Source organism: Panthera uncia, chromosome B4 (genome assembly GCF_023721935.1).
Source record: "Panthera uncia isolate 11264 chromosome B4, Puncia_PCG_1.0, whole genome shotgun sequence".
In the NCBI taxonomy this organism is placed as follows: domain Eukaryota; kingdom Metazoa; phylum Chordata; class Mammalia; order Carnivora; family Felidae; genus Panthera; species Panthera uncia.
The window spans coordinates 132,325,720-132,353,564 of record NC_064809.1 but is presented as its reverse complement, the minus strand read 5'-3'; the positions used below and the strand labels follow the sequence as shown (position 1 = coordinate 132,353,564).

General features: G+C 49.0%; 1 protein-coding gene across 2 annotated transcripts in view; it reads left to right on the top strand.

Annotated features, from left to right (window-relative positions):
- The first annotated feature begins 6,693 nt into the window (after positions 1 to 6,693).
- ARFGAP3 (ADP ribosylation factor GTPase activating protein 3) overlaps positions 6,694 to 27,845 on the top strand; it is a 54,532-nt gene continuing 33,380 nt past the window's right edge. The window contains exons 1-5 of one of the 2 annotated variants that reach the window (XM_049627582.1): positions 6,694 to 6,889; positions 13,156 to 13,274; positions 20,296 to 20,368; positions 21,364 to 21,495; positions 23,379 to 23,462. In XM_049627582.1, coding sequence (XP_049483539.1) covers positions 6,821 to 6,889; positions 13,156 to 13,274; positions 20,296 to 20,368; positions 21,364 to 21,495; positions 23,379 to 23,462 — 477 coding nt within the window. In that variant the 5' untranslated portion in view covers positions 6,694 to 6,820. The remainder of the gene's footprint in view (positions 6,890 to 13,155; positions 13,275 to 20,295; positions 20,369 to 21,363; positions 21,496 to 23,378; positions 23,463 to 27,845) is intronic. The other variant, XM_049627583.1, reaches the window with a different exon arrangement.

The window sequence follows — 27,845 nt, the reverse complement described above, 5'->3', positions numbered from 1 at the left end:
CCCCCCCCCCCCCCCCCCCCCGCGGCGCTCAGCAAAGGACATGTCCGGGACCCAGTTCCCCAGCAGATCGCTGCCTGACCGAAAGGCCCTCCCCTGTGCTCTGGAGCACCCCACCTCACTGTCACTGCGGGCACGAAGAGCAAGCCGCTTGGTGTGGGGACTGAGCCTTCCTATCTCCAGCCCCAGAGCTTGTCTCTAGCGCTCTGGCGCTCACGGAGCTAACCTGAAAAGATGAGATGACATCCATTCTGGACCGTCCAGTGAAATTCAGATTCTAGTGTTTTCGACCTCTTCGAATCCTTTGTGGAAAGGACTGGGAAATGAAGGAAGGGAGGAACGTGATTAGGGAGCGTGGGGCAAGCTCCCTGATCACAAAGTACAGGCTAACAGCGCCCCCACCCCCACCCCCGGGTAGAATATTCCTCAGAGACTCCCGGCCCCCCAAGAACAAAGGCGAGGGGTTTAAGTGCTTGCCGTGGTGCTGCGGGGAAACTCGGGCAAATGAAAAATTAAATTCCCTTGCTGCCTACAGCCCATCGACAAGTCCTTGAAACCAAGAGTGACCTCCCTCTAGGAGCTCAGCTGCCTAAACGGTAATAAATGACGTTCCCCTGGCCACAGCCAGCCCCTCAAGGTCCTGGAAACCTTGCTTCCAAAATACCTTAGAGATCTACTCTCTCCCTGCCCCCTGCCAACCCGGGGGGGGGGGGGGGTAGCGTGTAATGAGTTACCCCTCACGACCCCAGCGCAGCTCTTCCTGCCCACGGGTCCTGTCCCCGGGCTTTAATAAAATCATCTTTTTGCATCAAAGACGTCTTCAAGAATTCTACCTTGGCGGTCAGCTCCAGACCCCTCCACCGTCACCCCAAAACTTCATCGGAACGGATGAACGAAGAACTACGTAAATAACATTGACCGCTTTGAGGAAAGGATAAGTAGCACTGTGAGGTCAGGTCCGGTGTGGCAGAGATGGCCGGGCCGCAGAAACCTGGCGGGGAGGTACAAAGACAAATAGCCCGGAGCCCAACGGCACTCAGTCGCCAACGCAAAACTGACCGCAAGCAAACTGGGTGCAGCTAACGCGCCACTTCCGGGTCAGGACAGCCAGGCTGCTCCTGCCCCTTTATAATATTTGCAAATAACAAGGTTAATGTTTCTCGCTTCGTTGTAAAAAGGAACGAAGGTTCAGCTGGACACTGGGAAACTGGGCAAAACGTATTCAGAAAGACAAAGTCACCCGTGGTCCGGATGTCCATGCGTCGCACTGCTCATATTCCCGTGTATTTTTATCTAGTCTTTCTTCTACACACGCACGTGCGTAGCGCACGTATCGTGTCGTCGTTGCCAGCAGTGCGCACGCGGTTTGCAAAATTGGGATCATACCGCAAATGTAGTTTGCCACCCTGCTTCATTCTCTTAACGTTCCACGAGCCTTTTGTCAGGACCCTAAATATGCTTCCACTCAAAATAGAACATTTAATGGCTGCGTGGTATCCCATGGGTCCCGAGTCCCATATTCCTGAGCTTTTGTTTCATTTCCTGTTTCTTTTTTCACGTTTTAGGTATAATTTACATACGGTAAAATGCGCCCCATTTCACGTACAACTTCTGACAGATGCATATAGTCCTGTAACCACCACCACAATGGAGAAACGGAAGTGTCTCATCACCGCCCAAATTTCTCCTGGCTGCTCTGTAGTCAACCTTTCCTTATGGCCTCAACCCTTGGAACTCCCTCATGTGTTTTCCCTTTGTACACTTTTGCCTTTTCCAGAATGTCCTAGAAGCTCTTCCTGTCCAGGGGCCTGGTCCTCGTGCTTTAGTAAAACCACGTTTTGGACCAAAGATGTCTCAAGAATTCTTTGTAGGCTGACAGCTCCGAACCCCAGCGTTTCCACATCCATATGTAGCCTTTGTCTTCTCTTCTTTTGCTTCACATAATTAATTAGAGATCCATCCATGTGGTTTCAACTATCAATGGTTTGTCCCTTCTGACGGTGGATAGTCTCCAATGAATGAATTCACTATGTTTTGCTAATCCATTTGTGTCGTTTCCAGTTTTGTTTTTGTTTTTAAAGAGAGAAAGAGAGCATGAACAGGGGAGAGCGGGAGAGAGAATTTTTTTTTAATGTCTATTTATTTTGGGGAGAGAGAGAGGGGGGAGGGGAGGGGCAGAGAGAGAGAGGGAGACACAGAATCCGAAGCAGGCTCCAGTCTCTGAGCTGTCAGCACAGAGCCTAATGTGGGGCTCAAACTCATGGACTGCGAGATCATGACCTGAGCTGAAGTGGGTTGCCTAACCGACTGAGCCCCCCAGGCGCCCCTTGAGAGAGAGAATCTTAAGCACGCTTTAAGCTCAGCATGGAGCCCAGTGCGGGATTCGATCCCACAACCCTGGGATCATGACCTGAGCTGAAATCAAGAGTAAGATGCTCAACCGACTGAGCCACCTGGGCACCCCCCCCCCCCCAGTTTTTGTTTTTGTTTCCAGTTTTTGATGATTGTAAATAAATTTTTTATAAACATTCAGGTACAGGTTTTGTATAAACATAGTTTTCATTTCGCTTTCCAATTATTTTTGCTAATGGTGTAAATATTATAGCAATGAGGATATCCCAAATTGTTAATCCCATTACAGGAGCTAAGGGCATCAGCTTAAATTTCTTTTTAAAAATCAATCAGCAGGGTGCCTGGGTGTCTCAGTCCATTAAGCATCCTACTTCGGCTCAGGTCGTGATCTCGCCATCTGTGAGTTCGAGTCCCACTCCCGGGCTCTGTGCTGACAGCTCGGAGCCCAGAGCCTGCTTCGGATTCTGTGTCTCCCTCTCCCTCTGCCCCTCCCCCACTCGCACTCTGTCTCTCTCTCTCAAAAATAAACATTAAAAAAAATACAAATAAAAAGTAAAAATCAGTAACATCAAGGCAATAACAAGCATCGTTATTTATATATTTGACCTTTTAAAGCGGGGCATTTGTGAATTGACAAGTGTGCACTATCCGAGCATCATAGGCGTTCGTGGGAATCAGATAATGCTGCTCGTGATTTCCTGAGTTCATTTTCAGATATATGTGACCTGCACAGAAATGGCGTAAGAGATAGCATTCCTATGTTTTTTTCCTCTTCAGCGCTAACCAAAGTTCACTGGTGTCCTCCAGGGGCAAGGGACAAGGTCTGTGCCTGTTCTCACTTTGTGATTCATCGTATGACTGTCTAGGCAAGTCTGCTTTTTCCGTTGAGGGGCACTTGGCTTTCAGCAAGCTCCTATCTAACTGAATGAACTGAATAAACTAAATATTATTTCACTTGGCCACAGCCACACCAGAATGTCTTCGTAAGAGGTAAATAGCAAGGACGGTCCCCGGCAGGCCACGTGGACCTGCCTGTCGGCTGGTTCCTTCTGTATTCTGTTATTCTTAAATCTGGAGCAGTGAATTTTTACCTGCCCTCTTGAGAGCGAGAAGCCCTCTTACCCTCTTTTGGATTTGGTATTACTGGGTTTTGGTTCTATTCCTCTTCTGGCAGCGGTGGGTCCTTGCCTGAACCCTGAGGGAGAGTGCTTGTCTGCCACTTTTGTTTTCCAGAAGGGATGCGGGTGGGGTTTTGCGCCCATCTCCGGACAGTTGGAAACCTGACTCACCCAGGGGTGTCTCTCAAGTCTCTTTGCCTCCATCTTTCTTATGAAGAAACGTTTCTGATGGAGGTTCGTGGACAAGAGCTTGTGAATGAATGCAAACCCCTTGCATCTGAGGCCTCTGGCTGTTTCAAACTGACATGCCAGCCCACACTTGGCCTTTAAGAATTCATGACAATTGTAACTGAGTTCCCCTTGCCCACTTGCATGGCGGCCACCTTTCTCCTACGCTTTGCCAAAGGTGAAGGAGTTCTTGTGTTCCTTTGATCTTTGGGGAGGCTCGTTTCTCTTTGGAATTCAGTTTACTTGGTGGCTTTGCAACCTCAGCCATCTGACTGGCTTAAGAAAAGGTATGCTTTTGTTGATTATCCAGTCTTTTCTCATGATCATGTTGGGAGTGGCGCTCTTTTTAGCTTCCTACCTTCGAAGTCTGTTCCGCACATCTTTCGTGAATGTACACAATGTGCCAGGCACGTTCTGGGTGCGGGGGACAGAGGCAGAGACAAAACAGATCTGATCTCAATAAACTTACACGCAGTCGAAGAGAGGCAATCTGTGGTATTACAGACCGTAGTGTTAGGTGCTAGTAAGTTCTATGAAGGACATTTAAGCAGATGAGGACTAAGAGAATGATGCGTGTACAAATGATGGTTTTCCTCCCTTTATACCCCTGCCTATCAGCGTTGACACCGCACTTCACTGGATGGCTTTTTCTTCTCCTCGGGGATCTCTATGCCGCAGAGCAGATAATACTCCGAGTCTGATATGTAACTTGGTAAATAAGATTTCAGTTCCAAAGAGTAAACAGTCCCATCAGAAAAGACAGGACTGTTCCTCATAAACGTGCCGGGTGTTGTGTGTAGGGCCAAACAGCTATTGAGACAGGGAAACTGAAGGGACCTCGTTAAAACGAAAAACACAAAGCACAAAAACGCTTCTCTGCTCCTTTTCCTACGGGAACCTGCACCCCTGTCTTGCGCATGCCTTCATGTATATATCCTCCTTGTAAAGGTCAAGGAGTTAATGATTTCTTGAGAGCCTTCCAGCATGATAGAAACATCCAAGGAGTGACCAAGCAGGATCGTCAGGTACATTTTCCAAGACCACAGACTCCAGATACCTCGATGCCAAGACCCCGGGCTCCAGGGCTTCTGGGGGACGCCTGAGCACCTGTCCTTGTTTTGACCAGTCCTGAGATGCCTAAGTCATGTACACCAGACCACAACCCTCCATTAAAACCCCAGACCCTCCGGGTGCCCAGGTGGCTCGGTCAGTTAAGCGGTTAAGTGTCTGACCCTTGATTTGGGCTCAGGTCATGATCTCACGGTTGGTGGGATTGTCTGTTGGGCTCTGTGTTGACAGCATGGCTCCTGCCTGGGATTCTCTCTCTCTCTCTCTCTCTCTCTCTCTCTCTCTCTCTCTCTCTCTCAAAAAAAACAAAAAAAAAAAAAAAAAAAAAAACCACGTTAAAACAACAACAACCCAGACCCCAAGCAAAGGAGAGACTCTCTTCTTTCCTTTCCGAGTCTCCCAGATGTTCCGTCTGCTATGTTGTATCACTTACACTATGTGATAACCTTTGCTCTCACTTCCTCTCCCACTAGGTTGGATTTCTGTCCTGTGCAAAGCCAAGGGCCCTCTTGGCTGGTCCTGCAAGACTCCCTCCAGGTCCTCTGAAGGGCCAGCCTGCATCAATACCAAGGGACACAGAGTACAGGAATATCTACTTGGACTCAATAGAAGGAAGAACTTGCAGTCACAGCTATCTGCAAAAGTAACTCACTATTCTGGAAGGTCATGTTTTCCTTCCTTGAGGAAAAGTTCCAACCCTGGGTTTATCTGAGTCCACATCCCAGCAAGCTGCCAACTTCCCCTGAGGGCATCTAACCACACAGGTTGAGTGAGCGCTCCTGGCTTCTAAAAGCAGAAAGGAACTGCCAGAGCCTTTTCCAGGGATCCCCGGGGGGAGCTGCTTCCGGGGGTGCCCTGATTCTTCATCTCCAGCCCCATTGTACAGATGAGCCAAGCCAGGAGTCAAGGCGACCTGACCAAGGCCACAGAAGAGGAAGTAGCCGCTGAATCAGGCTTGGAGCTAAGGTTGACCCGTTTTCCTTGCACGTGCATGCACCACCCAGCCTCAGGTGACAATTTCCCCGCGGCTCGACACCCAGACAGTGAAAGAGGCACCTTTCTCCACGAGTTTATTTATATTTTTAAAAATTTACTAATTTATTTTGAGAGAGTGGGGGAGGGGGCGGGGGTGGGGGTGGAAAGCATCCCAAGCAGGCTCCTCGCCATCAGTGCAGAGCCGGACCCCGGGCTCGATCCCATGAACCGTGACATCGTGACCCTAGCCGAACCCAGATGCTTAACTGACCGAGCCACCCAGGCGCCCCTCCTCGAGTTCAAACCCTCTGTAACGTCAGCCAAAGGGTGGGCTGCAGCCCGGGGCGCTGGGGAAAGTCGCGCTGCTTTTCTGGTCTATTCACCAGTTGGGGCTGAGCCTCAAGAGAACGGCCCTCTCTCGCTGACCCGATACCCAAACAGATCCTCTAAGAAAACCAATTTTCGGGCGATGAAAGCTTCCCCACCCCAGGGGTCGGCTTCACCTTAATGAAAACAAACGATTTTTTTTTTTAAAGGAAGGAAGGTGACAAGCGACAATCGGCGTCGGGAGGTGGCGGGTCGGCCCTTTGCCCTCACATCTCCTCCTCTGCCACCTGGAGGGACTGGTTCTGCGCCCTCACGAGGACGAGGTGAGAAGACCTCGGCCAAGCACGCAGTCGGCCGTCGGTCGACGACGTGGCGATCCACCAGCCCGAGTGGCGGCGGGTCCCAAGCGCCAGCGCGCGGGAACCAAACTCATCAGCGCCCAGCTTCGCCTCGCACGGCCCCGAGCAGACCGCGGCCGGAAGAAGGCGCCCGAGACTCCTGCGCACGCGCGGACAGCGCCGGGGCGGGGCCCGAGCGGGCGGAGCCAGCGGCGCTGCCGAGCGAGGCCGCGAGAAGAGAGCGGCGCGTGAGCTCCGGTTGTGGGCGGGACAGGGGGCGGGCCCTGGGGGCGGGGCCTGGCCGTCACGCTCAGCCCCGCCCCCCTTGGCCGCAGTCTATCTCCCGGAGGCGGCAACCGCTCCAGCTCGGTCCTTCCCGGTTGGCCGGGCCGGCGGCGCCTCGCTTCTGTGGTGACCATGGGGGACCCCAGCAAGCAAGACATCCTGACCATCTTCAAGCGCCTCCGCTCGGTGCCCACCAATAAGGTAACGGCTGCCGGGCGTGTTGAGGCTTGCTGGCCATCGGCGCCGAACCCCGCGGGCGGCCCCTGCTGCGGCAGTGGCCGCGGCCGCGGGAGGAGGGGCCGGCCCGGCCTGTGACACGTCGCACTTGCGGCGGCGCCTGGGCCTCGCTTGAGTCCGGGCCGCGCGCCGCCCCCAGCCTCAGCAAGGGAGGGGGGGAGGGGGCGCACACCGGGGCCCCGGGCGGGGCGGGCACTTGGGGGTCCCGGGGGCCGGGGGAGGGGCACAGACCTTGTAGTTCCTGACACCGAGCGGGGGAGCACACACGGGGGGCAGGGTGGCGGAGTGGACCCCGTGAGTTCTGGAGAGAGCTGCGGGCGAGCTCGGGGCCCCGAGAGAGGGCTGGGGGGCATACACCGGGGCTCCCGTGAGCGGGGCGGACACCGCAGGCCACCTGTGACCCAGCTGGGACGCATGCACCGGCTCGGAAACTCCAGCTGGCAGCGCTGGGCGCGTGGGGAAGCTCGTGCGACCCCCCTCCCCACCCCGCACCCCCCACCCCCAGCCCCGCACACTGGAGCTGACCTCTGAAGTTCCTGGGGTGCCTGTTGGAGCCTGCTTGGTTGCCTGTGGTTTTTGATGGCAGCCTCAGTTTCCCTGTCTGCTAAAGCGGCTAAGTGGTGTGTGTTCAATGGCCTCTTTTCTCTTGCTAAGAAGGCCCACCATACACCCCCTTCTCTTTCTTCCCTTTGGGTCTCTCCAAAATCCTTGGAGAGTTTGGAGATTGGGGTTTTCCTTTTTTTTTTTTTTTTTTTTTTTGGTCTCAGAGGTGGTTTTCTCCTCTGACTTTTACAACTTTTCGCAACCGGCTGGAGATGTTGTGATGACACATCGCGCTCACGTGACACCCTCCCCTGAGGCTCACAGGTCAGAGTGGAACCTGGAGAGTGCAAAGGGCTGTCAGGGCGTCAGCGTGGACTCTCCCCTCCCGTCCGGTGGCAGCAGTTTGTCGGGCTCCCCACTGTCACCTCCAAAGTGAACAGCTGTTAACGATCATGGTCGTGAGCTGGGGCGTCCCAGCATGGAAAGATCCCGAGTTTCGCAAAATTAAGACGTCTTTGCCCTAAGCCTTGGAAGGGAGCCTGTATTTTTACAGACTAAGAAGATGAGAAAGGAAACGGCTTATTGGAGGGGGGTGTCTGATGAATGTAGGGAAGTCGGAGGAGGAGAAAGGCTCCGGGAATTCTCGAGTGCCCGTTTCTTGGCCGTTTTCTTGATTTTCAAATTTAGATCCATCTGTTATTACAAAGAGTGGTTTCCCTAGAGCTAGACAAGGTTAGGGTCTGCGCCTGGCAGTGTAGAAGTTACACTTTTTGTCTGCTCTATCTCCGAAACAGTGTGTCTTCTCTTTGAATTCATCGAAGGGAAGGTGCCTTCTTTTACGGAAGAGCTCGTCGTCTTTAAGACCCTTTGAGGGATATGTGTGGGCTTATTGGTAACTATGTCACCTTGGGCAGGTTCCTTGGCCACGTTGTATGTCATTTTCCTCAGCGGAAAATGGAGACACGCGCAGGCTCTAACCCAGAGGGTTGTTGCAAAGGATTAAATGAGAAAACCCAAGAAAAGCAGTTGGAACAGGACCTCCACGTGCCGGTCCCCACTGGTGTCAGCTAGTTTATTGTTACTGTTTTTGTCACAAACCCACGCACCTGTGGAAAACGTTATGTCCCGTAACAGGATTAATAAAAGCGTGGAGCAAAAATATTTTCTGGTAATGTTCCGCAGCGTTGTGCTACCTTTCTTGATGAAGAATTTTTCACTTGATCCTTAGGAAGAAACCATTAGGTAAGCAAAGATGAAAACTCGTTTTAGTGATGGGGAAGAGTTGGGGAACAGTAAGCATTTAAAAAAAAATTTTTTTTTTAATGTTTATTTTTGAGAGAGAGAGACACAGAGTCTGAGCGCGGGAGGGGCAGAGAGAGAGAGGGAGACACAGAATCTGAAACAGGCTCCGGGCTCTGAGCTGTCAGCGCAGAGCCCGTTGCGGGGCTCGAACCCATGAACCCTGAACTCATGAGCTGAGCCTACTTACTTAACCTACTCAGCTATGAGCTTAACCTACTAAGTCGCCCAGGTGCCCCTATAAACCTGCTTCTTTTATTTTAAATTTTTTTTAAATGTTTTTATTTATTTTTGAGACAGAGAGAGACAGAGCATGAGCAGGGGAGGGGCAGAGAGAGAGAGAGGGAGACAGAATCTGAAACAGGCTCCAGGCTCTGGGCTGTCACCACAGAGCCCGATGCAGGGCTCGAACCCACGAATCGCGAGATCGTGACCTGAGCCCAAGTCAGACGCTTCACTGACTGAGCCACCCAGGCGCCCTAACCGTAAGCATTTTTAAGAAGGGGCTGTAACGGAGAGAGCTGTAAGATATACAGACGGAAGAGGTACTTCAAAAGAAACCACGTGGTTTACTTTAAGAATACGTTATCCGATGTCTCCTGCTCGTGTGTGACGAATATTTACCGTGGATCAAGGTTTTAACTCAGAAGGGTCTGTTTTCTGGTTTGAGAAGTCCTTCCTGGTCTCTCTGTGTTTTACTGCTCGAGTTTTACTGCTCGATTGCTTGAGTTGTTCTGCCCACAAGTGTCCGCTGGGCAGCTGCGGTCCACAGAGTGGTGGGGCACACTGAGGGATCCAGAGACAGGCTCCTGCCCTCAGGAAGCTTCCAGTCTGGCAGGTGGAAGACAGATAAAGGACAGCCTGGCCTGTGAGAGGCAGTGTGGTGAGGGGTGAAGAGTGAGCCCTGGGGCAGACCGCTGGGGGTGTAGAGTCCCCAAGATCCCGCTTCTCAGCTGTGATACTTCGTAATTCCTTAGTTTTCTCTAAAATGGGGGTGAAAACCCACACCAAGTGCTTTGCGGAGAATACGAAATGTGCAAAATGAAAATGCAGGGCCCTTGTTTAAAAAGCGTTGGAAATTTCAGGGCCCCTGGGTGGCTCAGTCGGTTGAGCGTCCGGCTCGATTTTGGCTCAGGTCATGATGCCAGGGTTGTGGGATCGAGCCCCTGTGTCGGGGTCTATGCTGAGCGTGGAGCCTGCTTAAGATTCTCCCTTTCTTTCTTCCTCCGCCCTCTTGCCTGCTCGTGCGCGCGCGCTCTCTCTCTAAAATAAAAACAAAAAAATTAAAAGTGTTGAGAATTTCAAGATGGGACAGCAGAGCATTAAGCAGCCGTGGGGCCCTGGGCAGCCGTATAGGTCACACGTGTGCCCAGAAGCTGGCCTCGATGGGGATGATAATAATGCCTTCTTGTAGGGTTGTTATGATGGTCCAGTTGGCCAATAGCAATGCCTGACGTGGAATAAACACTCAGCGTTAGCTGTTACTTGTCTAGTAGTTAGTCTCGTCAGTAGGCAAAGCCAACTGTTAGAGGTAGTTGCTTTCCATCACCATGAGAAGTGACATTCTGCTTAGAAAACCGGATCTCAGGGCGCCTGGGTGGCTCAGTCGGTTGAGCGTCCAACTCTTGATTTCCACTCAGCTCATGATCTCACAGTTGGGTTTCGTGAGATCGAGCCCCGAGTTGGGCTCTGTGCTGACAGCGAGGGACCTGCTTGAGATTCTCTCTCCCTCTCTCTCTGCCCTTCCCCCACTCTTTCTTTCTTTCTCTCTCTCTCCCGAAATAAATAAGTAAACTAAAAAAGAAGAAAAAAAGAAAGGAAAAGAAAAAGAAAACCATATCTCAGTTTTGCTGTGGGACCGCATATCACAACCAAGTGCAATCCCGCTCTCAAAGCCGCCTCCTGCTCCAGCATGTGTGAGAGCCAGACTTGCATCGCTAACTGCCTGCTGGTCTCACACCCCGCAGTACCTGATCTCAACCGCCCCTACAGACTGTCCAACAACCTGTGTTTGCATTCAGTAGGTGCCTACTTGGTGCCAGGCTCCGTGCTCAGCTCAGGTGCACAAGATAGGACGCCTGCCCTCACGGAGCTATGTTCTGGCAATTTCTCATCTTAGCTGCTGGTCACGAGGGTGCTGAGACCAGCCTGTTACAAGCCAGTCTGCGCTCTCCCCAGCCACGCGACAAGCCCACGTCGGGAAGATTCTCAGTCTTGCCCGTTCTGGGCCGTGCACCGTCTCCCTTGTCACCTCCCTCGAGGGGCCGTCTCTTCCGCAGGCTGTTACTGCTTATTGTGCCTTAAGATTCTGTTCTTGAGAGTCCAGTTGCCTCTTGGGTGCTGTCTAGAAACTTTTTCTCTCCTGTCCTTGCTTACTAAGATTCCGCCTATAACTAACTGTCTTGCCTGCTGACTGTGGGTGCATGTGCGGGCTCCATGCGGCAGACTCTTCCTGAACCCCCTTCGGATGTCTGCTTCCCATGTTTCCGGTCCTTACTTGGTAGTAAGTGCACAACTATTGGTTGAGTCAGTGGGGGACTACGGGTGGCCTCTTGCAGAGGGACAGCGCCGTTGGCAGAATTGGTCACACTGTTTGGGGTCCCACGGAAGGGGATTCCTTACTTGACTGGCTGTTACCACGGGGCATCTTAATTTCTGTGTCCTACCCTCTCACTGCGCACTGAGCTCCAGAAAAGCCAGCAGGTGGCCTGGCAGGGGACAGGGACCCAGCAGGTGTTTGTGGAATCCGTTCCCAAATACCTTAGCGCCTACCATGGTATCTGACATACAGCAGGTAGTCAGTAAACACTGGAGCGGACCGGCACCTTCCACGTCAGTTGTCACTCTAACCCCGTACTTCGTGTGAGCCTGTCGTGCTGAGGGCCTTTGGAAAATCCGCTCGTGTTTTCACTCTCGCGTTGCCCTCAGAAGGCCAGAAGCCAGATCTTTCTTGATGACTGTAGTTGGGACAAACTTCCCATAGGCGTCTCTGTCTATCAAGTGTATTTAAAATCTGGGACTCTTATTCTGGAAGAAAAAAAAAAAATGTTCTCTTATTAGTGGAGTGTTTGCCATTCTGTTGTTCTTTTTTTAATTTTTTAAAAATGTTTTTATTTTTATTTTTGAGACAGAGAGAGACAGCATGAGCAGGGGAGGGGCAGAGAGAAAGGGAGACACAGAATCCGAAGCAGGCTCCAGGCTCTGAGCCGTCAGCACAGGGCCGGACGCGGGGCTCGAACTTATGAGCTGTGAGATCACGACCTGAGCCGAGGTTGGACGCTCAACCGACTGAACCACCCAGGCGCCCCGTGCCCTTCTGTTGTTCTGACTTTAATTAATTGTAAATATTAAATTTCGTGACAAACTCTGGATACTTTAAAGTCGTTTTTATGCTCCTGTTGCCAGACGCTCTCAGATGAAGACTGTTTGACCTCAGCCAATGTTGAGGGAGGAGGGCCCTGGCTCTCTCATGAGGGTGCCGTCAGGCTGTCTGCTGGGGCTGCCGTCTCTCCAGGCTGGGGTTCCCCACTCTCAAGCTCGGTCCTGAGGTGCTCCGCCGGCCCCCGCTCCTCACCGGCTCGTTGCGCTCGGGGCGTCGGTCCCTCACCACTTTGAGCCTCTCCCCTGGGCCGCTCGAGTGTCCCCCAGACCTGCCAGCTAGCCTCCCCCAGAGCCAGTGCTCCAGGGGAGAGAGGTGGCAAGAGACAGAAAGGAAGCCACGGCGTCTTTTATTATCTAATCTCGGAAACTTCTGCCTTCTTACTGGTCACAGGTCACCCCGCGCAAGTGAGGGTGGCTCCTGTCCCCTCCGCCTCAGCTGGCTGGGGGCCAGTGGAGAGCCACTGGCTGGAAGGCCACGAGGCCACAAGGCCTTGAGTGTTCCCAGCAGGGGGACGTCCCTGGTTAGTGTTCATTCGCGTGACTGGTAGGGAGCCCTGCTGATGCCTAATTGATACATAATTATCTGTAATGTAATAATAAAGAAATTGAAAGTTCAGGGTTTTTTAAAAAAAATTTTTTAGTTGACTTATTTATTTTGAGAGAGACAGTGATAGGGTGAGTCAGGGAGTGGCAGAGAGAGGGGGAGAGAGAGAATCCCAAGCAGGTTCCTCGCAGAGCCTGACGCGAGGCTCGAACTCACGAAACTGTGAGATCGCGACCTGAGCCAAAACCAAGAGTTGGACGCTTCACCAACTGAGCCTCCCAGGCGCCCCAAATGTTGAGGTTTAAAAAAAAAAATAAATAACAGGTGAGATATTTTGTACTAACCCGTTTCAGATTGTGAACGTTAAGCAGCTTTCAAGCTCGATCATGTATCGGAGCCTGTAAGATGGCTCATTTAGCTGATGGGGATGAATTAATAACTGAGTTTTGAAATTGTCTTCCAGGTGTGTTTTGACTGTGGGGCCAAGAACCCCAGCTGGGCGAGTATAACCTACGGGGTGTTCCTTTGCATCGACTGCTCAGGGTCACACAGGTCACTCGGGGTCCACTTGAGCTTTATCAGGTGAGTGAGTCTGTTTTCGTCATGGGCGGGAGGGGTTCTTTTCGCCTTTTCTGCTTTACGTCTGCTTTGCCGTCAGGTAGAACGAGAGACCGGCGAGGAGTCGCGGGGATCGAAATCTTTACAGTTAGGTAACCTGGAAGATGGCTTATTTTCCGTTCGGCGACTGTTCCGTAGAGCTCTGTGTCAGAGATCTGAGGCCGTGGTGCTGCAGACGGAGTCAGGAGGGAGGGTCTGAGACCCTCTTCCCTTCCCTTTATCACCTTCTAATAACCAGCAGCGCAGCGAGAGCAGGGGGTTGGGGTGCTGGGGGCCTGCCGTCGGGAGGAGAGCTGATACAAAGGGCGAGAAGCAGGGCGCCTGGGTGGCTCAGTCGGTTGAGCATCCGACTTCGGCTCAGGTCATGATCTCCTGGTTGTGAGTTCGAGCCCCGCGTCGAGCTCTGTGCTGACAGCTCGGAGCCTGGAGCCTGCTTCCCTTTCTGTGTCTCCCTCTCTCTGTGCCCCTCCCCACTCATGCTCTCTCTCTCTCTCTCTCTCTCTCTCTCTCAGAAATAAATAAAGATTGAAAAAGGCGAGAAGGCTCGTTATAGCACAGGCCTACAGCTCTGGCTCCCAGGGCCGCTGACCTCACGAAGCCTGAGTGAATGATTGTGTTGGGAATTTGAGTGGCAATTTCAAGTGCTTGTAAAAAGAAAGTCTTTTTTTTTTTTTTTAATCTGCAGACGTGGGCTGCCATTGGCTCGCTCTGGGGAATACATATCTTCTACTCTGGACAGTCTGGTTGCAGCCTAGATGGGGCTTTTGCGTGTGGCCCCCTTGGACACAGCCCCACAGTCCGGTGGGAGGCTGAAGTGCCCTTGTGTGAAATAAAATAATCTGAAATAATAAAAGGATCCCCAGGCAGGCTCAGCACTTGGAACTGAGCGAGGCTTGCTCGTCAGCAACCCCCCCTCCATTCCTTATGACTTAAGGAATATCGATATAATACTATTACTATGAAGAACGTTGGTTCCTATAAGATAAATCGATTATTATTTGCAATGAGACATTTTCTATGATGGCACAAAAACTACATAGTAAAAATAATATAATTTTCTTTTAAAAATATATTCACTTAAAAAAAAAAAACATTCTGATGTACTTTCGTGAGTTCTTTTTTCCGGAAATCAGTTTGTAGAGGCTGATGGGCTAAATATTTATAGCCACATAACTCCGTAGGCAATTACTTAGAAAAGGGAGTTCTTTTGTGTTCTTCCTGGTTTCAGAGTATCTATCCATTTCTTGTCTCTTTGTCTTAGATGCTGCTCCCAGAATATTTTGAATACACTGTCCTGTTCTTGTCCTTTTCTTTAAATGTTGAGGGATTTACTTGCCCGGGCAGGTTTCTTTTTAGGGTACTTCCCTCCTCTCCACCTCCCCCCCACCCCCCCCACCCCCCGGATTGGTTGTTACTGGTTACCATAAGGTGAGCTGCTCTGCCCAGAGCTCATGAAGTCTGGACTCCATTGGTCTTCCTTTCTGTCTTCACTGTGTTCTGTCCCTCTTCCTCTGTGCCAAGTCCCGCCCTTGTAATCCGGCCCTCCCTTTGCCTCTCCAGCAAAGCACACCTCCAGTATAAACCATTCCAGGCAATCAGGCGGTCTTCTGACGTGTTCCCTGGTGAGGGGAGGACTGACCCAGATCATAATGAGGCTAGACAGCAGGGTCTGTCTGGGCTGCTGTAGGTTTAATGACTAGACTTTTAAAAGTCAGATAAATAGAACTGTGAATCGCAATGTTTATAAATGATTCAGAAACAACTGTCAAAAAGTCCTATACAACCGGAGGGCAGCAGTCTAGGATTTGGGCAAGAGGAAGTCAAGGAAGGTGAGAGTACTCAGCAGGGTTTTTGTTTTTACGAGGCGGAGGTTTGCTCATTAAAATTTTTTCTTGGTGGGAAGAAATTACAAACACTAGGTCATTGGGAAAAAAAAAAAAATCCGAGCAGTCCCAAAGTTCATAAAGTAAGTGAAAAGTCCTTCCTCTAGAATCCCTTGCCCCTCTACACCCTCTTCCCCTGCCAGACGCACGCACCGCCCCACCCCCCCAACAGTCCCACCTCCCAGTCACGAACAGATGAACACTTTGGCATGGGTGGAATGTTTATTTAAATGGAGGTTTGTGGTTTTTTTGTTTTTTTTTTTTAAGTAGAATTTCAAGTCAACAATTTTACAAAGGAAAAAACCTATGAACTTCTGCCAACCAAAAAGGGAAAGGCAGGTTAGGCATCCACGGAAATGGCCAGCTGCCTTGGAGCTGACTGCAGAGGATGTAACTGTGTTGGCCCCTGCCCACCACCTCCCGGGGCTTGAACTCCGGGCCTCAGCTCCTGGGGCATCTGCGCCTCCCTGTGCTCCTCTCCCTCCAGCTCTGTTTCCTCTCAGGTTCACTGTTAAGTATTTCATGAGCTTGTGAAAGGTGAATGGAATCCAGTAGGAGGGTAGGGACAGGCTTCAGTACAGCATGAATAAGAAGATAGACTGGGTGGCCTGGGTGGCCCCTACACAATCTCAACCTGTGAGACTGTGACCTGAGTGGAAGTAGGATGCTTAACTGGCTCTCACGGGTTGTGGGTTCGAGCCCCACAGAGTCTGTGTCTCCCTCTCTCTCTGCCTGTCCGCCACTCACACTCTGTTTCTCTCTCCTTCAAAAGTAAATAAACACTAGGGGCGCCTGGGTGGCGCAGTCGGTTAAGCGTCCGACTTCAGCCAGGTCACGATCTCGCGGTCCGTGAGTTCGAGCCCCGCGTCGGGCTCTGTGCTGACGGCTCGGAGCCTGGAGCCTCCTTCGGATTCTGTGTCTCCCTCTCTCTCTGCCCCTCCCCCGTTCATGCCCTGTCTCTCTCTGTCTCAAAAATAAATAAACGTTAAAAAAAAAAAATTAAAAAAAAAGTAAATAAACACTAAAAAAGTAAAATTAAAAAAAAAAAGAAACAAAAAGATAGACTGTAAAGTGCCCCATAGGACATGAAAACAGCACTGCATCTACTTCCGGGTGGGAAGTCAGTCCAGGTTGACCACGAGGTGGTAACATTTGCAATGAATTTCGAAGTTTTGGTGAGATTTTGATCATGGAAACAAGGCAGGGGAAAGGAGGTCGGCAGTCAGGCTTTGAGAAAAGGTAGGGGGTGTCTGGGTGGCTCAGTTGGTTGAGCTACTGACTCTTGATATTGGCTCAGGTCATGATCTCAGGGCTGTGAGATCGAACCCAGCATCCAAACCCTGCTTGGATTCTCTCCCCCCCCCCCGCCCCCCCCCCCCCCCCGGCCCCTCCCTGGCTTACGCATGCGCGCATGCTCTCTCTCCCTTTAAATAAATAAATAAATAAATAAATATTTTTAAAAAGTATAGAGGCTGGAAAAAGTGAACTGTTTAGTAACTACTTTTTTTTTTAATAAATTTTTATTTATTTTTAAATAAGTTTACTTTATTTTTAAATAAATAAATAAATAAATAAATATTTTTAAAAAGTATAGAGGCTGGAAAAAGTGAACTGTTTAGTAACTATTTTTTTTTTAAACATCTATTCATTTTTGAGACAGAGAGAGACAGAGCATGAACGGGGGAAGGTCAGAGAGAGAGGGAGACAACAGAATCTGAAACAGGCTCCAGGCTCTGAGCTGTCAGCACAGAGCCTGACGCGGGGCTCGAACTCACGGACCGCGAGATCATGACCTGAGCTGAAGTCAGACGCCCAACCGACTGAGCCACCAGGCGCCCCAAGTAACCACCTTTTTAAAAAAATTTATTTATTGTGAGAGAGAGAGAGAGCGCGGGAGGACTAGAGAGAGGGAGAGAGAGAATCCCAAGCAGGTTCCTTGTTGTCAGCACAGAGCCTGATGCAGGGCTTGAACTCACGAGCCTGGAGATCATGACCTGAGCTGAAACCAAGAGTCGCATGTTTAACTGACTGAGCCACCCGGGGGGGCCCCTAGTAGCTAATTTGTCTAGGCAGAGGAAAATGAAGAGACATAGGATTTCAAGGGGAAGATTTGGGGGACATTGTGGAGGATCTTGACTGCCAGGCCAAGAGCCTGTACTTAACTGCTGAGGCCTTGAGGGGCGAACGCAGGAAGGCCGACCTGGGCCCCGGGCGCAGAAGGTGCCCACAGACATTGGCCAGGCGGTGCTGGGCAGGCGTGAGGAGAGAGGGCACTGTGCCTGGCTGCTGGGGGCTGAAGCCCAGCACCACCCTGACTGTTTCTGGGTGTGCTGCTTCCCTCTCGGTGTCTCTGTTTCCTTCCCTTGAACGTGGGGATGAGAAGCTGGGGAGTCACCGTAGAGGCTTTGGGAGAAGAAAGCGGATGAACCCACATAAAGCCTGGCACATGGTGAGTCCCCAGCGGATGCCGCCAGCGATCAGGTCTGAGTCATGTGTGTGCCCGCCCAGCGGATGCCGGAGGAGAAACGTTTGTGATGTTCGTGTAGGAAGGCAACGCCTTGCGTGGCCTTCAATCAAGCAGCCAAGCCAGTTAGAAACAGGCGGCCCCTGAAGCTGTTCCCGGGCTTGTCTGTGAGCCAAAGTCTAGATTAACGGTGCTGGATGGATGAAATTCCATTTAAAATTTTTGATTACATGATAACTTTGTCATGTTTATTTGGTGAGATTCCTTCTGATTTCTAAAATCTATTTAAATGTGCTGCTTACTGACTCTGGCAGCCACTAGGGAAGCTAATTCATGCAGTTTTGGGGAGGTTATACTGGACTCATGTAAGGATTATAGAGGTTGTGGGAAACCTCTTTTCTCATTGACTTGGCTGTTAACAGGAGCCACTTTGTTAAAGTGTCACTGATTCTTCCATTTTTCTTACTGCCTCTACTTTACTTTTTTCTTAGCACTGTCACAGACTGTCAATTACCTTTCGTGTCTCTCAATCTATATTGGAGGGAAGAAATCACCTACAGTGAAGTCAGCTCCTCGTGTAGGAATGGGCACTCGTGAGCAATTAAGTTTCCTCTAAAGGTTGACTAGTTTCAGGCTCCACAATCCAGTTCAGGAACAATTCGTTTTAATCTTTTTTTCTAAGGAATATATAGAGTAATATTTGGAGAAAGAGAGAGAGAGAGCGAGCGAGCACGAGCCAGAGAGGGGCCGAGAAAGAGGGAGACAGAGGATCTGAAATAGGCTCCACACTGTCAGCACAGAGCCCAGTTGGGACTCAAACTCATGAACCGAACCGTGAGATCACGACCTGAGCTGAAGTTGGACCCTTAAATGGCAGAACCGCCCTGTTTTTTGTTTTTGTTTTTTTTTTTTAAGATAGTTTAAGACCAAAAGTTGAGGCTGATTAGCAAATCCAAGTACTTGCAGCCTCAGTTTTAGGACCTAATTAAGTCAGCCCAAATTCAGGTACCTGTTATGTGCCTGTTGTAGGAGTGTGGCAGAAAAACGTGGGACATTCCTGTCCTCTGGAGCTCGCTGCTTCTGACCTGACACAGCGTGACAGGGTTAACATGACCATGGTGATGGCGATGGTGAGAATTTTAGCCGTGTGGGATTTACCGTGAGCCAGGCACTTTCCAGATATTAGCTTGTTTGGTTTCTACAAGAGTGAGACAGATGATAATATAATTATCACTGCTTTGCACATGAGGAAAGCGGGCACAGAGAAGCTAAGTAACTTCTCCGAGGTCATCCAGCTAGCCATGGCAGAGTTGAGCTTTGTTCTGTCTCAGTCTGTCTCCAGAGGCTGTGCTGTTAACTGCCATGCTCTGACAGCGTGGGACGGGGGTGGTCCCTGACTCCGTCTGATGCAGAGTCGTGAACATGTGGCTAAGATCCATCAGAAAAAGGATTTCAGAACAAGGTATATCATGTAGTCACATTGCCTGGTCATCAAATTCTAAAAGATTTTATTTTTGTCTTTGGGAAACCTGCTGCTTATAAAGGGTAGATTAAATTTTGCTTTTTATGTATTGACACGAAGTGGATTTGTTACAGGTGCAAGTAATGATATGTATTAGTGTTATTATTTTAGGGTAGCTATTGGCTTCAAAATAACATTCTAACGTTTACAAAGGCTAATAAGCAATACAAACAGGCATAGAAATTGGCAAACGGGAGGGCAGTATAAAAGGAAAAGAGGCGTCTTTTCTTTTTACCTTCCTATTTTGTAAAGGTACTCTACCTACACCCATTCAGAAACGTCCACATTCCTTTACAGTTAGTGGGGGACAAGCTGTTGCATATGGGACAGCCTTGCTTTTTGCTCTTACCTATGGATTTAACGCAAAGGCTTCTAACATTGTTGGAATATCACACCTTGCTTTACAGTGATCGCTCGGCGAATTGTTATTGTTGGGAAATACAGTTATTGCCTTTACCTTGCCTGGATTTGGTCTCAGGTTGCAGAGAAGTAAAGCACGAGGTGTGGTAGGGGAGAAGGCCCTTCCAGCTTTCGCGTCAGGAGCACTAAATCCTGAGTTTTCTCCCTTCCCTGATGGCGGTGGTGTCGGTTAGGTCCCTTCTGCTTGCTGATGAGACTGTGAGCGTCCCCGAGGCTCCCGTTAGAGGTCGGACTGGACAAATGCGTAGCTGATCTGAAAAATCAGAAGAGCACATCTGTTTTGAGCAGAGAGACGTTACCGATTTTTAGATCATAAGCCACTGAGAATGGGAGGCGAGGAGTCACAGTTGTTCCAACGGCCCGGGAAGCTCGTCTTGTCCCTGAGCCCCAGATGAGGCGCTGTCTGGTGCAGCGGAAGCGCTCCTGGCCTGGGGCGGCCCACCTGTGGTCACGCGTGGAGGGGAGCGTGTGGCTGGGCCATCGGAAACATGGCTGCCGGGAAGGATGAGAGGGGCCGGGAGCTGTTTGCATCACTATCACAGGCTCTGCAGGCCCAGCACATCCCCTGTCACTGTTAACACAGACCTAGAAGTCTTCAGGATGCTGAAAATCAAGGGAACTCTTGCTTCCAAAACTTTGGTGGCTCCGTTCTGGGGGAAGAACGTGTTAACATTTGAGAACATTCTCCCCATTTAGATCTACTGAGCTGGACTCGAACTGGTCTTGGTTTCAGCTGCGATGCATGCAAGTTGGAGGAAATGCTCACGCAGTAAGTTCATCGCAGACCTGCTGTCTCCCTTCTCGCTATAAGCCGGGAGGGAGGTTGGGTATTTGCATGTATGAGTTTGGGAGGCCCTATTGAGTAGCCAAGACGAGACGGGCCTGGGAGCGGATGGCCCTGGTAACTTGTTTATCCCCAAATCTTTTAAATGCCTCGTAAACACAAAGCTCTGGGCTGGGTGCTGAGATACAGTACCGAACAAGACAAAGGAGATGCCCTTTCTTAGTAACTTCTGCGTAAAACATAACTTCTTAAGTGTCCAATTAACTTACAGTTTTAAAAGAGCGGATCTCTTTACCCTCCCTTACAAACCTAAATAAGGAGCCTCAAATATGTTAAACTTCATTTACAAACCCAGTATATCTGATGAATCCAGTTGGGTCAATACAAGGATTGCTCATACAGGTTTCTAGAATGCCTGCTTTCATTGAGATATGAATTCCGACCCTTATGAGGTGGTTGGAAACAGTTTCCTCTAACTGTTGAAACATTTATCTTATCTCGTGCTTATGCTGTGGTTTCTGTTCACGAAGAAACAGCACTAGACAAGGTGATGGTTGGCGTGGCCCCTGTTAACCAATTTGTCAGAAATTCCAAGTTAGAGGAATTCAAACTGAAATGAATTTCTCATGAGCTAAAAGTAGTCCAGAGTGGAAAGCGTCCCCCCAAATAACAGAATAATTCAGAATGACCAAAGTGGGTTGATAGAGAAATGAAGGGCCACAGCTTTGTCATTTTGTACCGAGTCTCATGCCCGGTTACACAAAAATACCAATGTTGAATGCGTGGAAAGCATTCCCTTTTACAAGGAGGAGTTGACTTTAAATTAGGTAGTACGAACTCTTTTTGTAAATTATGTGGTTTAATTACTTTTGTTTCCACTAGTATTATCCAAAAACTCCTTCATAACATGAAGTAATGTTTTCAGTCACAGGTGACATTTAATGCCGCATTGCTATTAATTCACGCATTTTCCTCTGTAGTCTTCCTTTTTCCATCAACACGGCTGTGCCACCAATGACACCAATGCCAAGTACAACAGTCGCGCTGCTCAGCTCTATCGGGAGAGAATCAAGTCGCTGGCCTCCCAGGCAACGCGGAAGCATGGCACTGATGTAAGTCACGGGTGGGTTGGATCGCCTCCGGCAGATGAACATTCGTTTCGGTACAAAAAGTGGTTTTGGGGGCTCCTGGGTGGCTCAGTCATTTGAGCGTCCGACTTCGGCTCAGGTCATGATCTGACAGTTCGTGGGTTCGCGTCTCGCGTCGGGCTCTGTGCTGACGGCTCGGAGCCTGGAGCCCGCTTCGGATTCTGAGTCGTCCTCTCTCTCTGCCCCTCCCCCGCTTGTACTCTGTCTCTGTCTGTCTCTCAAAAGTGAATAAAAATGTAAAAAAGAGAATTTAGGGGCACCTGGGTGGCTCAGTTAAGTGTCTGACTTCAGCTCTGGTCATGATCTCGCGGTTCATGGGTTCAAGCCCCATATTGGGCTCTGAGTTGACATCTCAGGGCCTGGAGCCTGCTTCAGATTCTGTGTGTGTGTGTGTGTGTGTCTCTCTCTCTGTGCCCCTCCCCCACTCGTACTCTGTCTCTCTGTCTCTCTCATAAATAAATAAAAGCAGTAAAAAAAAAAAAAAAAAAAAAAAAAAAATTTTTTTAAAGTGGTGTTACCTATCCCAAACAGTAAAACCTTCTAGCTGGATTCTCTTGCAAGGAAACCATGTGTAGTTGATTCTTGAGGTTCACGGAAGTGATGCACTGAATTAGTAAATGTGGAAACATCACTCCTAGGAGAGATAGAGGGCTAGGTTCCTGTGAGTGTCTGGTCACAACATTCCCATCAGCTGATCAGTACATAACCTTATTTTACATGTGATACTATTTAAGGACACCTTATTGAATATATTATTAAATTTTTAAATTAAAAAAAATTAAGTTTATTTATTCTGAGAGAGAGAGGGAGTAGGAGGGGCAGAGAGAGAGAGAGAAAATCCCAAGCAGGTTCCGCACTGTCAGCACAGAGCTCGATGCAGGGCTCGAACCCACGAACCTTGAGATCATGACCCAAGCCGAAATCAAGAGTAGGATGCTTAAGCAGGCCGAGCCAGCCAGGCTGAATATATTATTAATATGCAATTAAATATATAATAATTAATAGTATATTGATATATATATCTATATAATATATATATCTATAGATATATCTATAGATATCTATATATAGATATAATATTTAATATATCATTAATATATAATTATTGACTCATTAACATTGAACTCACTGTCCACAGCACTGTAACTCATGCCCGGGGGTGGGGGGTGGGGCTTACCTCATTCTGTGTTTTCTCTATAAGGCACATCACAGCCTTCCTGTGCTTAGGAACACAAGGTAGGACTTCGGCACTGGGCTTGGGGGCCATTTTAACCAATGAAATCACCAACAAAGCACAACAATGTGAAAAATGTGTCGCTAAATCGACCACAAAAAAGGACACTTACTTACAGTTTGAGAGCTGAAACAAGGAGACAGAGCGTCACCTTGTTCAGCCTCAGCTGGGAACGTGCACCTTGGGGTGACCTGCCTTCTTTACTGATCCACACATGTCTATGAAGGACCGCAGAAGTGTCTTAAGTCCTGACTTGGGGGTTACAGATAAATTGTGGCAGGTAGGTGAATTTGCAAATATGGAATCCACTAAAAATGAGGATTGGTGATACTCTAGAGCCTGCACTTGGATATTAAGCCCTCCGTCTTTCCTTTTCAGAAACGGCTTGTGAATCTGGTCCTTGACATCCTCAAGGCTTGGAAGCAAAAGCTACTGGGTTGATACATAACTAAAATGTGCTCAGGGGCCCCGTGTAGGCCTGTTAACTGATTGCATAATAATGGGAAGCACCAATCGTTAGCAAACAGGTCTCTGGAAAGGGAGTGAGAGTATTAAAGAAAAACTTTTAAAGCCAGGTGAAGGACTCAGCACGCACTTTCTGTTTTTGCTCTAGCTGTGGCTTGATAGCTGTGTGGTTCCGCCTGTGTCCTCTCCACCAAAAGAGGAAGATTTCTTTGCCTCTCATGCTTCTCCTGAGGTATGTAGTCTGCTTTATATGATTTTAAAGTATGCTTACTCTTACAGTTATAAAGGGCATATATTGAAACGTTTCGCTTAGGATCCAAGCTAAGCCGCTGTGATAAACAACCCCGAAATAAGTCACTTCACACAAGATAGAAATGAATTTCCATCAGCAGTTCGGAAGTCGCCTGTCCAGGACTGACCGGGGGATTTATTTTGCTCTTCTCCACGTACTGGCTTCTATCTCACAGTCCAAAGTGTCTGCCCCAGCTCATGACCTTTCGCAGCAATGGGAAGGGGGCAAGCATCTCGGGAAGCGTGTGCCCCCTCCTTTTACTAAAACAATCTGGAGGCAGTGCACATCACTTCCATTCGTATCCTAGTGGCCAGAATTTAGTTACAGGCCCATGCCCAGGCTCCAGGGGGGCCGAGCTATTACTACTGGTGGTCTGCCATGATTCAGGTCACAGCTATGGAACTGACCAAGAACGAAGACAGGTTTTTTCTTTTTAACCAAATTTTGATAGGGGTTTGAACCTCATTGTCCCTGTTTAGTCATGCCCATAGAGCATGCCGTATCTCAAGGCTGTTGTAACAATGAAGTCAGTACAGATGCAAGGAGTTAGGAGCTGGCACAGGGTGAACCGTCAGTAAATGCTATCGGAATAATGACCTTTGTCGTTGTGGTCCGACAGGAGCCAAGAACAATCCCCAGATCTCTCAGGTCAGGGAACGTGAGGCCTCCAAAGCCTAAAATATTTACGGCGCGGTCCCGTGAGGAAACGTAGGTGGACCCCTGGCTCAGAGCCTCAGATGTCTGTTCACTGCCCTGCCTCTTCCCAGCCCCACTGGGGAGGGAGCATTGTTTGCTTAACCCGTTCTGTAACCAACTTCCAAGTAAAAATGTGGAAAGGTGTATAAATTGCTAAGCCTTGATTTTTTTTGTTGTTGTTATCGTGATGTGCACATACACGTTCATTGACGTAGTTAACAGTTACCAGAAACAATTCTCAAAAAAGAAGAGAACAGAAAACAAAAGAAAAGATAAGGTGTTCTGTCATGATCTGTGCCTCTTGTTTAATATAGAACGAGATCTAGAACGTCCAGGACTAGTAGCCGAGAAGTGTTAGGAATAGAAGTGACAGGCTGGAAGGAGGAGACAACAGTTTGGTGCCTAGTGTGGGAATTCGTGTGGAATTAGCATTAACGTGAACTCACGTTTGTTTCAGCGTGTCTCTGTACGCACACTCACGCACGCACACACACAGTGGAGCACGATGACAGGTAGTGTATACACATGGGTCAGCAGAGACAGACACATGTGTATCACCCGCCTCTGTCCACCAAGGGGCCCAGAGACAGGGACGCTCCGGTACACAAGCACACCCAGCACCCACATCTTGGTTTCTAATTGCCAGGAGGACCCGGGGCTACCTTCAGAGAAACGGCCGATTCTAGGGCCCGGGCCACTGGGGAGCCTGGAGTGCCCTGGAGTGTCGGAAAGTAAGCGGACGGAGCGGGTGGCAGATAGGGGAGGGCATGTCTGAAGGGCTCGGGAACCAACCGGAAAGAGGTCCCAGTGGTCAAAACTGGAATCATTCAAGCAACAAAATAAATAACGACAGTTCGGATTATAATCCAAAGAATGAAATGAATATCCACGAGTCCCCACTAATAACGATGAGATGATTGGATAAATAAGTGGAGAGAAGGGATGATTTTTCTTAGAGAAAAATTCAGTCCTATCTGTAGATAGTCTGCCCCTCCACAGATGGAGCTTCACCCCCTCTCCCCTTGAGTGCAGGCCAGACTTGGTGACTTGTTCCCAAAACTAGGGAATGGGAAGGGGAAAACAGTGACTTTATCAGAGAAAAGCCTGGCAGTCACCACCTTAACCAAGCGATCAGGGTCCGCATCGCCCACGTTCAGGGAAGCTGACGTGTGGCAGTGAGAAGGGTACCTCAGCCCTGTGTCATTCTTCCCCCAAACGAGGCTAAGCACGAGAAAACATCGGACACACCCGAACTGAGGGATATTCTACAAACTAGCCGATCACTACCCTTCAGAAGCTCGAAGGTCGTGGAAAACCAGGAAAGACTGAGCAGCTGTGACAAACCGGAGGAGACTCAGGAGACACGACTGATGCAGCATGGGAGCCTGGAACGGATCCTGGAACAGAAAAGAGACGGGGGTGGGAAAGTGGTAAAATCTGAATAAAGTCTGGAGTTTAGCTAATAACGATAGCTAAATCATTGATCCCTCCGTGATAATTCTTAGTTTTGGCAGACGTGCCGTGGGTACTTTACCATCAGAGAAGGTGGGTGAAGCGTATATGGAAACTCTACTATCTTTGCAGCCTTTTTGCAAGTCTGAAGTTATCACAAAATAAAAATCTGGTGGAGGAAAAATAAGGAATTGGAGCGTTAAAACAAAGACTTAAGAATATACGTGTTTTCGACACCATTTTTCAAGGAACTGAAACAAAAAAATCCTAAAATCTGTGTGGAACCACAAAAGACCTTGAATAGCCAAAGTAATCTTGACAAAGAAAGACAGAGCTGGAGGCATCACAATCTCAGATTTCGAGATACACCAGAAAGCTGTAGTAATCAAAACAGTATGATGTCGGTGCAAAAATAGACACACAGTTCGATGGAAAGAATAGAGAAGCCAGAAAGAACCCCACACTCACATGGTCAGTTAATCTACAAAAAAAGAGGTAAGACTCTACGATGAGGAAAAAGTCTCTTCAACAAACGGTGATGGGAAGACTGGACAGCGACGTGCAAAAGAGTGCAACTGGACCTCTTTCTTACACCGTCCACAAAAAGAAACAACTCAAAATACATTAAAGACCTAAATGTAAGACCTGAAACCATTAAATTCCTAAAAGAAAACATAGGCAGTAATTTCTGTGACATCCGCCATGGAAACCTTTTTCTAGCTATGCGTCCTCAGGCAAGGGGAACAGAAGCAAAGTCAAACTCTTGGGACGACACCAAAATAAAAAGCTTCCGCGTCGCGAAGGAAACCATCAAGAAAAGGACAAGGCAACCTACCGAATGGGAGAACATATTTGCAAATGATATGTCTGATAACGGGTTAATGTCCAAAATACGTAAAGAACTTGTACAACTCAACACTGAAAACAATAAATAATCTGATTAAAAAATGGGCCCAGGAGGGGCGCCTGGGTGGCTCAGTCGGTCGAGTGTCCGGCTTCGGCTCAGGTCATGATCTTGCGGTCTGTGAGTTTGAGCTCTGCATTGAGCTCTGGGCTGACAGCTCAGAGCTTGGAACCTGCTTCAGATTCTGTGTCTCCCTCTCTCTGTCCCTCCCCCACTCATGCTCTGTCTTTCTCTGTCTCAAAAACAAAAAAAAATTAAAAAAAAAAACATAACTACCACGAATAACGAGAAGGGACCATTAAGATGCTGCTTTCAGGGGCGCCTGGGTGGCTCAGTCGGTTGAACGTCCGACTTCGGCTCAGGTCATGATCTCGCAGTTCGTGAGTTCGAGCCCCAAGTCGGGCTCTGTGCTGACAGCTCGGAGCCTGGAGCCTGCTTCAGATTCTGTGTCTCCCTCCCTCTCTGCCCCTTCCCTGCTCATGCTCTGTCTCTCTCTCTCTCTCCCTCTCTGTCAAAAATAAACATTAAAATTTTTTTTAAAAAAATGGGCAGAGGGCCTGAATAAGCATTTTCCCAAAGAAGACATCCAGATGGCAAACACACAGGAAAAGATGCTCCACATGACTCATCATCAGGGAAACACAAATCAAAACCACGGTGAGCGATCACCTTACACCTGTCAGAATGGCTAACATCAAAAGCACAAGAAATAACAAGTGTTGGACGGGACGTGAGGAGAAAAGAACCCTCGCGTACCATGGGTGGGAACGCAAATCAGTGCAGCCACTGTGGAAAACAGAATGGAAGTTCCTGAAAAAATTTAAAATAGAATTACCATATGATCCAGTAATGCCACTGCTGGCTATTTACCCAAGAAAATGAAAACACTAATTCAAAAAGATCTATATCCCTGTTTATTGCAGTATTATTTACAATAGCCAAACTCTGGAAGCAGCCCAAATGTCCACCATAGATGAATAGATAAAGAAGATCGATCTCTCTCTCTCTCTCTCTCTCTCTCCCTCTCTCTCTCTCTCTCTCACACACACACACACACACACACACACACACACACAGGAATATTACTCAGCCACGAAAAAGAATGAGCTCTTGCCATTTGCAACAACATGGACGGACCTAAAGGCTATAATGCTAAGTGAAATAAATCAGACAGAGAAAGACAAATCTGATGTAATTTCACTCACATGTGGAATTTAAGAAGCCAACCAAAGAGACACATAAAACAACAGACTCTTAGATACAGAGAACAG